This window comes from Leptodactylus fuscus, chromosome 2, assembly GCF_031893055.1.
Source record: "Leptodactylus fuscus isolate aLepFus1 chromosome 2, aLepFus1.hap2, whole genome shotgun sequence".
Lineage (NCBI taxonomy): Eukaryota > Metazoa > Chordata > Amphibia > Anura > Leptodactylidae > Leptodactylus > Leptodactylus fuscus.
In genome coordinates, this window is record NC_134266.1 from 143,588,559 (window position 1) to 143,606,962 (window position 18,404).

The 18,404-nt window shown below is 38.9% G+C and overlaps 1 protein-coding gene across 3 annotated transcripts in view; it reads left to right on the forward strand.

The window, feature by feature from the left end:
• The window catches only part of SRRM3 (serine/arginine repetitive matrix 3), a 334,709-nt gene that overhangs the window by 126,291 nt on the left and 190,014 nt on the right, over positions 1–18,404 (forward strand). For 2 of the 3 annotated variants that reach the window (XM_075264822.1, XM_075264824.1), the window contains exon 3: positions 15,570–15,823. In XM_075264822.1, the coding sequence (XP_075120923.1) occupies positions 15,600–15,823 (224 nt within the window). In that variant the 5' untranslated portion in view covers positions 15,570–15,599. Of the gene's footprint in view, positions 1–15,452; positions 15,824–18,404 lie in introns of those variants that run through there. The other variant, XM_075264823.1, reaches the window with a different exon arrangement.

Sequence of the window (18,404 nt, forward strand, 5' to 3'; positions counted from 1 at the left end):
GGTTGTTCCAAATTTTGTATCTGGCACCGCAGCCTGTGTTTCCATGTTTTATTCATTGTTTTTGACAAGTAGAGTCACAGCTTTTGAGCAAAGCCTTCCTAAAAATAGAATTAAATATTCAGCTTTCACCCGCACCATTGAAATTGTCAATACATATGGCTCGAAGCATAATTCAGTAAAGCTATTCTACTGTTTTCACGTGCCAATAATTTAATTTATAGCATTTATATTCCGAACCTAGGATGATGTTCTCAGGAATGCAGGACGCCTTAGGAAAGCATTTGAAACAAATGATGGTTGTTGTTTTTAGAATTTCTAGTGTTCAGTACAATTGATTGTCAGTGTGTGCCAGCTTTGTATATTCTGGATTTTGCATGCTTGTTTATCTAAAAATATAAAGCAAGCATTTTTCCATCAGCTTCTTTTCTGCGGGAGTATTCAGTGAGAGGCAGCTTATGAAGTAGGACAGGTAAACTAGGTTACTGATATCTAAATATTAGCTATACGTTTCTACACACTTGCAGTATGTATCGTTCTTTGATACACAGTGATGCTATGGAAATGTTTATGATGCCTGCAATGTATATTATTACGGCCAGGTCTACACAGCAGAAGGGGGTCACACAACCTAAGGATCACAAAGTCGTATTGCGACACTGCGTCTAATGAATTTCTATATGGTTGTATTGGAAAATACCACTAAACCTGTTGGATTTATGCTCATAGGCTGAAGGTCACACATAACTACCATTATAGACATGCAATACAAATCATTCAAGTTACTTGTCTGTGACCTTTCTGTAATTGGGCCTTTCTTTAAGTCAATTAGTAAACTAGCCACACAAATGTTGTAGGCTGTCAGAGACTTGCCAACGCAAAATCAAAGTTGCCATGTAATCTTGTCTATAAACACTATAAATTGGTCTGAGACCTTGTACATGCTACTGTGACAGAACTGATATTGCTCACTTTAGTGTTATAGATCCAGGTTGTATAAAATAGAAATAAGGCAACCATATAAGTCTATACACCAGTAAGAGCTCCTTGGTCTCCCTAAACCCACTACCAGGAATATTTCATGGCTTCTGTAGTGAACATTGTAGTTGGGCAATTATCATCCAGAAATCAAAGTCTGACACAATTGTTGTAACAGAAGCAGTTATTTTCTTCAGCAAGTTCTGATATACAATACATCAACATTTAACAGGATTTTTCAGCATCTTATTACTCAGTGTTACTCATGGACATGGGTGTGTCCATACAGCGTGTATGAAGGATATCACCTTACCAAGCCGCTTGGCACACATGGTGATCACTTTACTTCATTACTTTCCACTTGCACCTGCAAGTGTGTATGGGTCTTATAGGATAATATAAAATGTACTTTCCAAATGTTATATATTTTTTTAACCCTAAATGGGTCAGTACTAGACACTTAATATATATATATATATATATATATATATATATATATATAGTTGACCAGCAGATACAGATTAAAAGCATAATGTAGTATATAAAATAGGGAATAAAAGAAAATGAACAATACCAACAAGAGTCTGTAGTTGCTTCTCTGGGGCCTCAATTCCAGGCCTCAGGGAACATGCTTAGTCCGTGAAGAGGTTCAGTCTGCTTACATGGCTTCCAGGAGTAGAACTACCTTGTCTCCTCTCAGAATCATGTCATTAGGGATAGAAGTCCAACCCTCCATCCTTGAAACTAAATAACTAATAAAAGCCATTATTCCTCACCAAATGATCATCGGGTCAAGTCAGTTGTATGATGGGGATTGTAGTGAGGTTCCCATCATGTAGACACCAAGGATGACACCCCAATCCCCTTTGAGTAATGAGTTCAGTGTCTGGACCTTTCCCCTGCTCTCAACACTAGCGAATTTGGAGCGTTCGGGTCCGCCTGACACACCCAAGGAATTTACCTGTGTATATGTGGCATGTACTCCTAGGCAAATATTATCAGATAACGAGGTTAGCACAGGTATGCTATTGGTGCTGGGCAGGAAACAACAAAAAGCTATGTTTACAGAGCTGACAAGCCCCCTTCTTAAAATTAAACAGGTTTTGTTAACTGGCACCCTGTGTATGAGAAGCTGTAAAATACAAAGCTGGGAATCTTTTATCCTTACAGCGTGTAACAAGCAACATTCAGAATATGTAGCTAAGAATTCCAACAAAGTTCTTAATAGGGCAAAGGAGTTAAGCAGAGACATGGGAGACAAACTCACTAACATAGATCAATAGGGCATTACACGGCAGTAGTGGTTCAGCAAGTCAGTTCATGGAAGACACTGTAGCTACACTTCAAAGAACAGCATGGAAGTGTTATTAGTCCCAGATTTGGACTGGGGAAGTGGCACATAGGCACTCCTAAATATAGTGTGGCCATAACACTGCGCAGACCCAGTGTAAGGCTATAGCCAATAAGGTCATTATGGATCACTGAATGCTGTCTGTAGTACAATGCCCAGCCCGTACAAGGTTTCCAGTTTCCCTAGGTTCCCCTCTTTTGTCAAGAAATGCAAAGTCGATATAACATTATGTGTATACGGATCAATGTCGCACAATGCACAGGGCAAATAAAGTGCACAAAACAAGTATATGTCAATACATGGTAAGATACAGGTACACTGATATTCAGTGCAATATATTACATCATAAATAAAGTTTAGATGAGATAAGAACTCTCCTCTCAAAGTTGCCAAGATCAGCATCAATTACTACTTAAAGAGAAGCTGACACTGTAAAGATGATCCCACGACCCTACAGGTCCATGCTGTACCTACATATTCTTCTAATCTCATATAAACACATGGAGGTTTTCCTCATGGATTCATATGTCAAGCGTTCCATCGCATGTTATATTATGAAGGTATTCTGCTACAGAAGTACTGTTTCTAGGGAAGTACATGTTTGGGGACTCTAAGATTCTATGTGAATGAGGCATTTCATCTGCGCCAATTTAACTCCAGAAATATCTGGGTACACAAATTTTAACGGCTCCAAAACATACACCCTTTTCCGCAGTGCCTGCCACATAATACCCCATTTTCTGTGCAGTGAACTTTGACATCTCATTGCACAAACGACTGGTACTGAGACAACCACATTTAATAGGCGTTATCTCTGATGAGACTACCGCTTTAAGAGGGGCCTTGGACACTGTATTGTAAGGTGAAGTGATATATCATAGAATTATATTATAAAAGTTCACCGCTGCTATTAGAAGTGCTGTAGACTAATGTTCTATATAGTTCTATGTATCGCTGTGTTTCCATTTTCCATTTTTTCCCCATTATCTCTGCATTCCTGGGGGAAAAGAGATGACAGATTATTGCACCATTCTTCTCTTCATATGAGAGTCATGTTAGCGTGCACTGAATCCCCAGAGCTTCCAGGACCTCCACTCAAATTGTATAATTCATGACATGCAGAATTAAAAGAGTGCCCCAGATATGATTAGAATGTAACAGAAGAAGCCGATTCCATTTACTATATCCTCCACAAGTACTGTTAATGGTTACATTGTAAACTTTAAGAAAGATACATGTCCAAGTTCAACAAATAGGAGAGGAAGGAGAAAAAAAGGAAGTAAACTTTGTTTCTCTCTACTGACCCATACCCGCCAATTTTTTAAACTGTCAAAGAGGAACACTTACAGTTCATTGTGTGACAGTTCAAATTTGTTTGCCTATCTGTAGGCTTCGATAGGTTTTTAATAAACTACATATATATATATATATATATATATATATATATATATATATATATATATATATATACTAGCTGGTACCCGCGACTTCGTCTGCGGTGATTGTAGAAGTGGGTATATACAGGCGTGGGTAAGGTTTTCGTACTGTGTATAAGGTATGGGATATGAAATGTAATTTTGTATCTAGTTTTTGCTGTGATTCAGAGAATACGTGAGACTTTTGTGTTGAAGTTAATTTGTATTTGAGCTGCTATACGGTGTTGTGAGAAACTTTACATAGTGACTTTGGGACAGAAGTATTTGAAGTTAACCCTTTCCCATCGATGGCATTTTTTGATTTTGGTTTTTCATTTTTGACTCCCCTCCTTCTAAACCCCATAACTTTTTTATTTCTCCGCTCCCAGAGTCATATGAGGTCTTAATTTTTCTTGGGACAAATTTTTCTTCCTGCTGCTGCCATTATTTATTCTATATAATGTACTGGGAAGCAGGGAAAAAATTCTGAATGGGGTGGATTTGACAAAAAAATGCATTTCTGCGACTTTCTTAGGGGCTTTGGTTTTACGGCGTTCACTGTGCAACCAAAATGACATGTCCCCTGTATTCTGTGTTTCGTTACGATGCTGGGGATACCAAATTCATATGGTTTTATTTACATTTTGACCCCTTAAAAAAATCCAAAACTGTTAAAACTTTTTTTTTTGGAAAAGTCGTCATATTCCGACAGCCGTAACTTTTTTATACGTCCGTGTACGGGGATGTATAGGGCGTCTTTTTTTGCGGGGTTGGGTGTACGTTTTAGTTCTACCATTTTCGGGAAATGTTATTGCTTTGATCACTTTTTATTCAAATTTTTATCAGAATCAAAAGAGTGAAAAAACGGCGGTTTGGCACTTTTGACCATTTTTCCCGCTACGGCGTTTACCGAACAAGAAAAATATTTGTATAGCTTTGTAGAGCGGGCGATTTCGGATGCGGGGATACCTAACATGTATGTGTTTCACAGTTTTTAACTACTTTTATATGTGTTCTAGGGAAAGGGGGGTGATTTGAATTTTTAATCCTTTTTATTTGTTTTTATATGTTTTTTACTTTTTTTTAAACTTTTTTTTTGCATTTATTAGACCTCCTAGGGGTATTGACATGGGTGGGCGGTGTCGCGGATTGTCAGAGCGGTGGGGGTCAGCAAACATGGCTGCTCCGGAGCGTTAAAGAGAGCCTCCTGGAGTATCGTTAAGGAGAGGGGCAAAGTGGTAAAGTATATGTATATGTGATTGTGTGGGGTTAGGGGCTAGGCTGTAGAGGGCAATATGAATTTTGTGGCTTGCTATGGTCCAAAGTGTGTGAGATTGCAGAGATGGTGGTGTGAGTTTGGGTTTTGTGGGGGTCCTGGCACAAACGTATGTGCGCTGTTGTGACGAAAAGTAGCCTATTGCGCAATCGGGTGTATTAACTATGTTTGTGGAAACTTTCAGCCAAATCGGTCGAGCGGGTTTTGCGTGTTTGAGGAACAAACATCCAAACATCCAAACACACAAACCCACAAACATCCAAACTCACAAACTTTCACATTTATAATATTAATAGGATATATATATATATATATATATATATATATATATATATATATATATTAAAATATATACTATGTTATGTACATTGGGGTATAATGTACAGTTGGGGGCCAGGTACATAGGTTCTTAGACAATATAGTTAAGTTAAATATATATCTTTCCAATATCAAAGAGAGGGACATTTAAGGAACAAAGAGGGACAGAAGGACTTGAGTCAAAAGTAAGGAGTGTCCCTCCAAAAGAGAGACTTGTGGGTGCTATGCTGACCAAGGGATATTTTTAAAAAAGTTATAATGCGTGAAACAGTCAGATACCATTCAGAATAAGAATGCTTTAGGTTTATATGAGCATTAATGTTATTATAATTTAGTATATAGTTAGGTGCTCCTCAATTCCACTTACCTGAAATCTCCAATGACTGATTTTTTGCCTTCTCCTGCTTGACAATGTTTGCATTTGCATCTATTTCTACTTCTTTATAAAGAATGACCTAGTCTGCAGAACGCAGAAGAGTCCCTAGGTATACTGTAGAGCACAGCATGTAATATATTGCACCTATCAGCTATCCTTTTAGTAATCTTCTAACCATCTAAATGGCACAGCTATCTGTTTTATTGTCTTTTTACAGATACACCTCAGCACAATTAGGAAAATGATTGAAGGGTTTGTCCACTTTCAGACCAATATTGACAAATAAATGTACAATAAAAAGATATACAATTTTCCAATATACTTTCTGTATCAATTCCTCACGGTTTTCTAGATTTCGGCTTATTGTCATTCATTCTGTTACTTCTAGAGGAAAGTCTGACCACGGTCATGTGATTTACGGTCCATGGTCATGTGATGAGCACACAGGTGCTGCTCGTTCAGTTACAGCACAGTAATCAGACATCTGCCTGGTAACGAGCTGTGCACCTGTGTGCTCATCACATGACCATGGACCGTAAGTCACATGACCGTGGTCAGAGTTTTATCCTCTAGAAGAAACAGAATGAATGACAGCAAGCCGAAATCTAGAAAACTGTGAGGATTTGATACAGAAAGTATATTGGAAAATTGTATATCTTTTTATTGTACATTTGTTTGTCAATATTGGTCTGAAAGTGGCCAACCGCTTTAATGTTGCTTTATAAACCAAGTAGGGATAATATATATATGTGTGTGTGTGTGTGTCTGTGTGTGTGTGTGTGTGTGTGTGTGTGTGTGTGGTTAAATATTATTTCAGTTTTGAATACACTGTCCTCCTGTTGTTCTTCCTGGAAATATGTGAATAAATTAACTTTAAAAATGTATATTTCTCTTGTCAAAGTGATGTATCTTTCCACAGGGTGGCACTGTCAGCAATATTTAGGCTAAGGCCCCATGAGCCGGAAACGCCGCGCTAAAGCACTGCGGGAACAACCACAGCGTGAACGAATCACGGTTCTACCCCCAGCGCTTTGAACAGAAAGTTCACGGCATTTCCGGCCCATGGGGCCACGGCCTCATCAGACCAGTGATTCCCAACTAGGATGCCGAGACACTTCTCAGAGCGTGTTTAGAATTAAATTCAATATTGAAGCATGAAACCTTTAGTTTTCTGCTTCACTATTCAAGCTGCTACTAGTAATGTCTTCAGGGCTACTGTATCGAGCTGGAGACAAGTGGAAGAGAGCTTGAGAGAGCTCTGTGGGCACTAATTATGGCACAATGTGTACCGATATATTTGGCACAATAGCTGTTAGGGGGCTACTGGGAAGCACTATAAAGTGTGTGTGGGCCACTGGGGATAATTATACTGTATGTATGGGATAGCCAGAAATTTTTCTTGAAACTCACTCCATCAATGATATGTTCCTATGGAATTAGCTCCCATAAAGGGGTGACAGACAATCCTGTTTCTCTTCTGACTGACTGTTGTTCTCATCAGAGAACATATTCTAGCTTTTTCAGCTGGCCGGCCAGACACACCAACAGTGTGTCAGAAATGTTTCCTAAAATTTTATAAATTGTCACTTCTCAGTGCCACAGCTATAATTTTTGGTGGCTTTTTATTAAGTTAATTCTTTATTGCTTTTCAACTGGCAGGCACACTAAGAGAGTCACAAATTTGTCTTACAATTTTATAAATTGTCACCGACCAGTGCTATGTTGCTGTGATATATGCTCCCATAAAGGGATAACTGGCAGAATAATCCAAGTCCTTTTTTGTTCTCAAGTGTTGTTCTCATGATCAGAGAATCCTTTCCATTCATATGGTCATCTGCAAGGGGGTTAAGTGAAAGTAAAATCATGACCTTACCGCTCTTCTCTGTCAGTGGAATGAGCGCCTCCATCTGTATTGATGGAAGCGCTCATTGCAGAACCCGAGTGGTTTGCCAGGTGCTGGCGCTGGCCCTGATGGGCTACTTAGAGTCCGAGAAGCCCTGGCAGCATCATATATCATGTTTTAAGCCAATTGGGAACCGTTATTATAAAATAAGTCTTTGGATTATTAGTTAACATCATTATATTGCTCTCCCCTTGTTATGCTATTAGGATTCTTTTAAAACCATAGATGAGATCTCTATGGGATATGTTTTTTTCTGTTGAAAGTTATAGATGAGAAAACTGGACAATAAAGAAATGAAATAGTTTCACTGTAGTGGGAAACACTACTAATAATAGCGCTACAAGGAAGCAGGAAGCAGTGTCTGCTTTGTGTATGCCTATAAGATTAAAGGGGTTGTGCAGGACTCAAAAACATGGTTGCTTTCTTCTTCTCGGGAAGTGACATCATGTCCATTGGTCACATGACAATACCACATCTCCATCCCATTAAAATGAATAAGATTGATCTTTATCGTGGCCATGTGACCAATGGACATGATGTCACTTTCAGAGAAGAAAGCAGTCATGTTTTCGAAGTCCTGTAAAGCCCCTTTAAAACACTTCTATGAGCAACAGTTTAGCAGTTACCATAATCCTGCAGACATAACTTTTTTTTTAGTTTTCAGGGTTTTGTGTCCTTTTAAATGGAAAATCAAGTCAAATTGATCTTCCAGCATGTTAGAAATACATGATAAGGTCTTTGAACAGGAACTACAACTTATTTTCAGAATTAGGCGTCTACTCAGTGCCTGAGCAATATTGGGTTTTGTGCTACAAATTCTGCAAGGGTTCCATGTCACTATGCTGCTGTTTGATTCTTGTTTTTGACCTAGACCTGTTTACGGACTACACTATTGATCCTGATCCTGTTTTGCTGCTTTCCTTCTTATGTCCACTACCCATCCTCAACTTGTGAACATGAGGTGCCTGCCCTGATACTTTGGCCTGTTTATAACTTTGCTTATCTGCTGTCTGCCACTGACTTTCTTCCCGACTATTGGCATCGACGTGGTCATCTCTCTGTGGTGAAGACCAGATGCTCAGACGGGGGTTACAGAGTGAAGACTGAAATACTATGTGGATAACGGCTTTTGGAAGTAGCCCACCGCCCTATACCAAACCAGTTAGATAGGACAGCAGGTCTATGATTCAGGGCACATGACACCTCTACAGAGCACAAACTGTTTAGAAACTGTGAATAGTTTGGGTTATTGAAAATCTGACTACATTATAGGAAATGACTTAAAGGTCCTTTCCCAGCAGTGAGGTTCTGGGAGAAAAACATAGATGGCCTTTAGATAGGTATTTGCTGTAAAGATATTTGATTTGTGGTGATCTGAACCCTGATACACCAGTAATAAACAGAATGAAGGGGATCACTGGAGCTACACTGCCCCTTCATTGTTTACACAGGTACAGTAGTTAAGGCCTGTTTCACATCTGCGCTTGATATTCCATTCGGGGAGTCCGCATGGGCCCCCCCTGAATGTAATACCGAATGCATTGACAAGCGGTGAGCAATGAAAGCACATGGACCCCATAGACTATAATGGGGTCTGTGTGTTTTCCGCGTGGTGTGTGCACAAGTCATGTGGAGAGGAAAGTAGTTCATGAAGTACCTATCTCTCCGCATGATTCGTGCGGACACTGTATAGAAAATACACGGACCCCAGACTAGTCTATAGGTTCCGTGTGCTTTCATAAGCTCACCACTTGTCATTGTGTTCAGCATTCTGTTCAGGGGTCCTCATGCAGACTCCTCGAGCGGAATACCAAACGCAGATGGGAACCAATCCTAAAATGTACATTGAATTAGAATATTTCACAAATGAAGAACATTAGGTAGCATTTCTCAAAAAGTAAAGAATTGACAACTTAATTTTCCTGGATGTGTAAGAAGAATCATAGTTGCAATCTGATCGGTCGCTACCAGGAACTGCACTGCTTTTATATGTTCCCCTCCCTCATTACAATTTCACAATTTCCTCCACTGGTCTGATATTTTTTTCTTCCTTCTCCGACTAATGATGCCTTAGTGGACTGGAGAATGTATCTTGTGGCATCTGGAAATCTCGGTTTTACTTGATGAGTATTCTCTGAGCTTTCAGTAGGTTAAAAATTTCAAGGAACAGAAGAGCATAGATCCAGTTATCCCTGGGGAACTTTGCTAGTATTGAATCTGACATCACAGTCTAAGGTTTAGGTCAGTTAGAGACTGTTTCCATGGCAATGGTAATTGCATTTTGGAACGAGCAGCATTTGGGGACACTTGGATTTCTTCTCCTGCCCATGTACCAGACAGTAGAAAAGTCTGCGCAGCAATTTATTGCATTTATTGTGCGTCCATCTTCTAATCCTTTCTACGGTATTTAGATTGTAAGTGCAAAACACCTCCTCCGGCTCCTCATAAGCCTACGTTATATTTGTATATGGGTCACACATAAGATTCAGGTGTCATAAATTCTTTTTCATTGCACTGAATTTTCATCTTTAGTATTGAAAATGAAATTGAATAGAATTAAACATAGATTCCACTAAGCAACACCTCATAAGATATTCAGTCCCAGTTTCTAAATGGTTTGCCTTTCATTTCTACATGTCTGGTTCATCCATCACAGCAGATGTTTTATGATTATTTTTTGTAACTATTACAGAAATTTTATGATGTAGAAAAAAAAGGTTGTTGTGCCAGTCAGCAGAATAGACAAAGAGTTACAGAAACAGTATTGTTCACCGTTATCAGTTCAACACATTTATTCTGTACATGGAGGGCCAAGGATATATAGACTTACACTATACAGTGCTTGCTGAAAGACCATCCATACGCTTGACTGTCCGATTGATGATGGGATTGGTGATACGGATGATCCCACCACCAACATTATCAATTAAACTGCCGGATCAGGGGCCAGGCTAGTTACTAAAAGTAAAGTGAATCTGCACCAGTTTACTAATGAGCAGCCAACAGCATCGGATCAGGCCAAAGACTGGTATTTATGGCTGTATCTACATGTCCCAGTCCCAGCCAACCAAAATGTAATTTGTATGGCCAGCTTTAGAATTACTGCGTGTAATTGAGTGTTTTTTGGGGGGAGATTTCAGTAGGAATAGATAATTATCTTTGCATCCTGCCAAGAAAGTGCTAATTTATATTCCTATTCATGACCAGGGAAATTAAGAAAGGAGGGGAGGTTTACATAATGTTCCCTATCCAACCATGATTTTGTAGCATTTAAGCCATAGCAAGAATGTTAAGCAGTTTTCATTATTTCTAATCAGGATGAACGAATTGCAGTTCATGGCGTAACTTAAGGTTCGTTATGATGTCTGTATGCCCCTTATGCCTGGTGAGGACCAATCACAGGTCTCAACCATCCCCCAGGGCTGCTTACATCATTCACTATCCCGGAAGAGGCCCAAAGAGGACTAGACCTGCACCAGATACAACAACCGAGTCCAAGGAGAGGTGAGTATAACTGTTTGTTATGTATACTCTACTCACTTAGACTTCAGTTTATTATACTCTGGAGTTTGAAGACTCCCCAGAGTACAATAATAGCAGTTATATTTCATCTGAAGAAGTTCTTGTGAGCCTTGTGAATATTTGGGACATGAATCTTGTGAGGTTCGCCCAACAACAGCCATAACTATTCACTTTGTTACAATGCAGTAATTCATAAAGGGGTATTCGGGTATATATTGCTTACCCATTCTTTGTTGAAGCTCCAGTGCTGTGTATTGGCCAGTAAAAGTACTACAAGCTCAGTACAGAGCTGTGCTGGTTCTGGTGCATTGTGGTTCTTTTGAACAGCTTATCGGTGGGGCTGACCTACTTTACCTACGGTACTCAGTCTTGTTGTATGAGCAGAAAATCCTACAACAAATTAAAGAAAAATGAAAGGAAGATCAATATTAAAAAAACAACTTCTTTTGTTTAAAAAAAAAAAGTAAAAACATTTTATATTTCCCATGAGTAAAAAGTTTCACAGAATTTGTACATAAGAACACAGTACTGTATATTGAATTAAGGAGGGTGAGACAAAAGTAAAAATACAAGCGAGGGATAGAAATGGAGAATGGAGTGTACCATAGAGGCCTGAATGCCTTTCTTGAAGAGAAAAATATAACAGGTTATGGACTCTAGATTTTAAAGACTCGTTGATCCAGAGTTTTTATACTGACTGCCAGATGTGGAGTCGGGAAGGAATTTTTCCCCCTGAAATAGGGCAATTGGCACGAGCCTCATGGGGTTTTTTGCCTTCCCCTGGATCAACACTGTAGGGATTGTAGGGTTATAGGTTGGACTCGATGGACTAATGTCTTTATCCAACCTCATCTACTATGTAACTATGTATAGAGACATTTGGCTGTAGCTCAGATTCGTGCTACACAACAATCATTTTTCTACAACATGATTATAAAATTAATTTCATCAACAAAGCATCAGTTTGTTAAGGTTAAACATTCCAGATTTGTGATAGAAATTTGGTGCAACTCAGAAGGGAAGATCAATATTAAAGTCCTGAAATACCCCTTTAACTATTGACTTAAAGTGTTCCTGTCATTTCAGGTGACTCTTTGGATAAGCTGTTCTGTATGTGTACATGAGTATTAATGCAATTTCTGGTCATTATATGACTTATCTTCAGCTATTTTGCATGTTGTAGTTTTAGTTTTCTCTGGACTGGTGAGTGGAGTTTGGCCATACACAGCTTACAATGATCAGGCAATATTGTGGTCAAGTCTGGTCCAAAGGTCGGGGCAGGAAGCGGAGAAACAGAGTTATGGGAAGCCAAAAGTTCATTCACATAAGATTAGCAGGTCAGGAACAGAATCAGTAACAGGCGAAGAGTCAAGAAACAGGCCAAGGTCAATGCACAGATAATCAATCAGGAATCGAAGCAGGAAACTCTTGCAAGACCTGGAAATCATGTGCATATATTACGTGGGCACATTTCAGAGGGCTGAGTGGATTTAAATAGTCCCGAGCTGCTTGGGATTGACTGAGCAAGGCTCACAGGTATATTAGGTAAACTCTCAAGTTGGTGAGGGGGAGGTCATGCACAGGTGCATTAGTAGCAGGAGGATGGCTAGATGGAGAAGTATGGTGAGAAACCAAGGAAAGCAAGGGACACATGATTGCTGGGAGTAGTAGTATGACAGTACTTGTAGACTGCTGTCATTACACAGGATAAGCAAAGCCAACAAATTATAGGTAACACATTTAAGCCATCTGTTGCCATTTGAGATCCATTGCCCTCCTTGAGTGTGGAAACTAGTCCAATAGCACAGGGGCAGGAGGAAGACTACCACCACTAAAACTGCTTCTAAACCACATATGTGTATGCTGTTGTAGGGCTGGTTATAATGAACAGACCCTTTTGTGTCAATGCGCAATATTGCTGCAGAGAAAATCAACTGTTACTCAGTATGCAAATAATCTGTTTGGTACTTGAGCACCTGTGGTGTCCTCATAGTGCAGTCGCTAACCTCAAGATTGATAGGTCCTAAGGTTTGGCAACCACAGGCAGCAGATGAAGCCACTCTCTGTATCCACAATGCATTTGCTTAAAAATAAACACTCAAAACTCTTTTAGTGGCACTGAGCTCCCTGTAATAACTAAGAACTAAATATCTTTGCATTCCAAAAGCCATTAATAGTTTTATCTTTCTGTGAATGTAGCTGTAAGTAAGGCAAGCTGTATATTTCAATAGCACCTTACTTGGGTGCATATAACATATTTCGGGATTGTATTACGACTATATGACAGTCTTAAGCAAGTCCAGAGCTGGCACGAGATGCGCCTGCATAATTAGCAATAATAAATAATTCAGGCAAGCTCCAGTGCACCAGAATTTATATCTACAATAGTCATATAATTGGATTTACTCTATTATTATTATTATTATTATTATTATTATTATTATTATTATTTGGGAACAGGTTATAGGAAAAATGGCAGCACATTTGCCTTTTTTTTTTTTTTTCTCTTTACACTGTGCTCCATGCAGTATAAATAGTAAGTTATCTTTTCATCAGTTATAAATTCAATTGTAAATTGCTTATTTTTTTGTAATAAAAAATGATGCTTATGTATTTTTTTTTTTTTTTTTTTTGGGGGGGGGGTTATAAAACTTTACTGAATTTATTTTACTGCCATTTTTGTCCCACTAGGTAGAGTTGAAAAAGCAATTCTTTTCATATACAATGCTTCAATGTTTCAAAGTACTGTAGCCTGCTGTATTTACATAGGCAGAAGTGGATGGTAGACCTGGGAGTTTGTTAGGTCTTGGCTGTCATGGAAATTCATTAATACTCCATGATGGTATTGTGGGTTGCTGAAGGCCAGACAAAGGGAACTCTGTTCCTCAAGCACTTTACATGCTGTGGGATCTATGGACTTGAGCTCTATGACATCTAAAGGGTTAAATTAGCAGACATGCCGATGGATATATACCGTATATACTCGAGTATAAGCCGAATTTTTCAGCCCAGTTTTTGTGCTGAAAAAGCACCCCTCGGCTTATACTCGAGTCAGCAAAAAAAAAAAAAAAATTTTTTTTTTTTTTTTTTTTTTTTTTTTAAGGAGGGTGAGGGGGGTTTATGACCAGCCACAATATCAATGTATAGAATCTCCCATAAAATAGTGCAAAAAAAATTTTTAAAATAAAAAATAAAAGTTCTTAATCCCTCCTTTCCCTAGAATACATACGAAAGTAGAAAATGACTGTGAAACACGTACACATTAGGTATCCCTGTGTCTGACAGTGCCCTGTCTGCTGAATATAGGGTATCTGCAGTGCTCCTGTTCCATCAGGAAGGGGTTAATAGGAGCACTGCAGATACTCTATATTCAGCCAGGCTGAATTCCAAGTGGGGGAAAAAAAAACAGTCCTCAGGCTCAGGGAAGGGGCAGACAGACAACCAAAACACCCCCTCCCCTTCCCCAGTATCCAGCAACTACTGCACCCAAAAACTCCGACCATTTTAATTTTCGAAATTTTCCAGCAGCTGCTGCATTTCCCCCCTAGGCTTATACTCGAGTCAATAAGTTTTCCCAGTTTTTTGTGGTAAAATTAGGGGGGTCGGCTTATATTCGGGTCGGCTTATACTCGAGTATATACGGTACATCATAGCTCATTAATGGGTTTTTAACATCTACAAATTATCATATCCTGTACTCCTACATAACAAAATGAAACTTAGTTACAACTAGTATGGCATTTATTGGTGCACAGCAATCACCATCACTACACAGCGCCCACAGTCAAAAGCTATCCTAGAAAGCAATAGCAATCACACTGTATGTCACAGCTGAGTATATGTGTCTTCTCCTAGGACCCAAATAAATTTGTGATTTGACGTAATTTTTGGCAGCATCATCGTAGTACTGTTTCATCGTATGGTAATCTCATTTTTGTTTATATTTTGCCTCCGCTAAACTAAGAAAATGTATTCTGGCTGCAGAGTTTAATAATACATCTAATAGCAGCTTAGCATCCACAATACTCCTAAGGTGTGTCTGTAATTACATTACAATGTGCGTAATAGCTTCTAACGCTGCTAGTGCTTCTTTTCCAATTAGCTATTACAATTTGTTCCCATTGGGGTGCACGACAATCTCTCACAGTGTTTTACGCATGGTCAGCTCTCCCAAATCCCTAATATATGAGAATTGACTTCTCTGTCTGCAATGGAAGCTTTCATAATGTAGCTTGTGCTGCTTGGTCGGCAGTGTTGGTCCCTGTCTTGCAGAAAAGCAGATTAGTACAGCTCTTCCTCCATTAAGCCGTCAGTTTTAATTTAACAGAGCGGCTCAGAGCATGGAGACTATTTCCTTTACCATTCTCTTTCAAAGGTGTGTGAAAGATAAGGAATAAACGTTAGCTTAAATGAACCTGTTTGCATTTTCACAGGAAGAATACGAGCTGTAAGGAGGCATTGCAATGTCGGTTTGCAACAATGGTGCCGGGATTCCATCACCACAAGAAGCTGCAAATGGCTTCAGCCAGCCCAGTGCTTCCGGCACCTGGCATAAACCAGAAGAAGAAGCAAGAGCTGCAGAACCCAACATTGTTAAGAAGGCCCACAGAGAAATTTTGGACCATGAGCGGAAAAGAAGGGTAGAACTAAAGTGCATGGAGCTGCAGGAAATGATGGAGGAACAGGGGTAAGTCATTATGTAATAAAAGCCTTGTAAAAATCCAATTATAATGTAAAGGACACATTCTATTCTACCAGACACTAGTTATAGCATTATAAGGTATACGTTATCAAAGTCTGGACTGAGCTGAGGAAGAAGCTTCTATTCTGCACGCACATTTAATACTTGTAAGACTTAAGTCATGTTCTGGATTACTGCATACATTTGTGGGCACTTTTCTGCAGGATTTCAATATGTAATATAAAGCCAAATGTATTTTGGTCTAATTGGACAGAATACTATCATAGCTTTTCCTAATACATTTCTTTTCAGTAATATGAAGCACTGGTTTGTGATGAACTACAGAAGTCTTTCCTGAATAGCATGTTCTTTCTAATAAGTCTCCGTTCACACTAGTGATGTGACATTCATTTATAATGAGACAGTTCCGTTTTCTTACTTATCTAGATACATTATACTGTACACTATACTGCTATTATTTTTGAAGGCAAGAATGGTACTACAAACTGTTATTCCTGCTGTAAAAAATATAAGAAATTCCGTAATAAATACACATATTGGTCATTAAAGACGTTTTTAATCCAGTTTTAGACACACAACGCGTTTTGGGTGCAGCCCTTTTTCAAGTGTGTACAGCAATGTGTGTTTAACCATAACTGGATTAAAGATTGGAACACTGGATCAATGTCATCTGCCCCTTTTTAGGATAGTTTTCCCACTTTATATTGCCCTTGTTAAAAAAGTAAGAAAGTGCTTGTCATTCAAATTTCATTTCTGAGTAGCGTTAAACATATTATTGGAGGAGATTGTCAACAATTACATTATTCCGAAGGCTCAATTTAATACATAAGAGATAGCAGGACTCCTGAGTAGGCAATTATCTCATTGCAAGCACCACTATCACACTGCAATTACATAGACTGGCAAGTCCCCAATCTCTCCATATCACGCAAGAAGGATTTCTAAGCAGAATTTAAATTGTTCATTCTCATTGACTTTACATTAGTCCTAAGCTTCAGAACATTATAATAACATTTTTATATAGCTATAGTAAGTTTAGAATTTACACTGTTTACCAAACACAAGAAAAAGCTACACATACCTATGATGGAGGAAAAAATTACAGTACAGTATAGTACAGTATATGGATAAATAGAACAAATTTACATACGTGGACAAAATTGTTGGTACCCCTCATTTAATGCAAGTAAAACCCACAATGGTCACATAAATAACTTGAATCTGACAAAAGTAATAATGTAGCCATAAGGCTACAATCGGGGGTGCCCTTATAGCAGAAGCCTCTCGCCTCAAAAATGAAAGGACTAAGGTCCAAGCAGATTTGGAGCACAAGCTTTTAAAACTAGAAACAACTAACCGACTCCATCTGTCCCATTATTTATTTACACACGTGGACAAAATTGTTGGTACCCCTCGTTTATTGAAAGTAAAACCCACAATGGTCACAGAAATAACTTGAATCTGACAAAAGAAATAATAAATAAAAATTCTATGAACATGAACAAATGAAAGTCAGACATTGCTTTTCGCTTCAACAGAATTTTTTTTAAATAATAAAACTCATGAAACAGGCCTGGACAGAAATGATGGTTCACTTAACTTAATATTTTCTTGCACAACCTTTTGAGGAAATCGCTGCGATCAAACGATTCCTGTAACTGTCAATGAGACTTCTGCACCTCTCAGCAGGTATTTTGGCCACTCCTCATGAGCAAACTGCTCCAGTTGTCTTGGGTTTGAAGGGTGCCTTTTCCAGACGGCATGTTTCAGCTCCTTCCAACGATGCTCAATAGGATTTAGGTCAGGGCTCATAGAAGGCCACTTCAGAATAGTCCAATGTTTTCCTCTTAGCCATTCTTGGGTGTTTTTAGCTGTGTGTTTTGGGTCATTACCCTGTTTCAAGACCCATGACCTGCGGCTGAGATCAAGCTTTCTGACAATGAGAAGGACATTTCTCTCTAGAATCCCTTGATAGTCTTGAGATTTCATTGTACCCTGCACAGATTCAAGACACATTGTGCCAGATGAAGGAAAGCAGCCCCAGAACATAACAGAGCCTCCTCCATGTTTTACAGTAGGGACAGCGTTCTTTTTAATAGATGCTTCATTTTTCTGTCTGTGAACATAGAGCTGATGTGCCTTGCCAAAAAGTTTGATTTTTGTCTCATCTGTCCATAGGACATTCTCCCAGAACTTTGTTGCTTGGCAACATTATTATTACTTTTGTCAGATTCAAGTTATTTCTGTGACCATTGTGGGTTTTTCTTTCATGAAACGAGGGGTACCAACAATTTTGTCCACGTGTGTATTTTCCTTCACTATTTGTTTTGCCTTGCTTGGAGAGTGTGATTTAAGCTCTGAGATACATGGTTTGAGCAAATCAGATGTCTCCGTATTTTTACTCCCCACGTCTACCACAACTTTTAGCGTCTCACACTGAATGAGAAAAACATGCATCCCCAACTTTACTCATCCCTTCTTACTGTAGTTGTTGGTCCTACGTTATTGAAAATGCTGCATTTTACATTACCTGCATAGTACATGGGATTCTGGCTGATTCCATTCA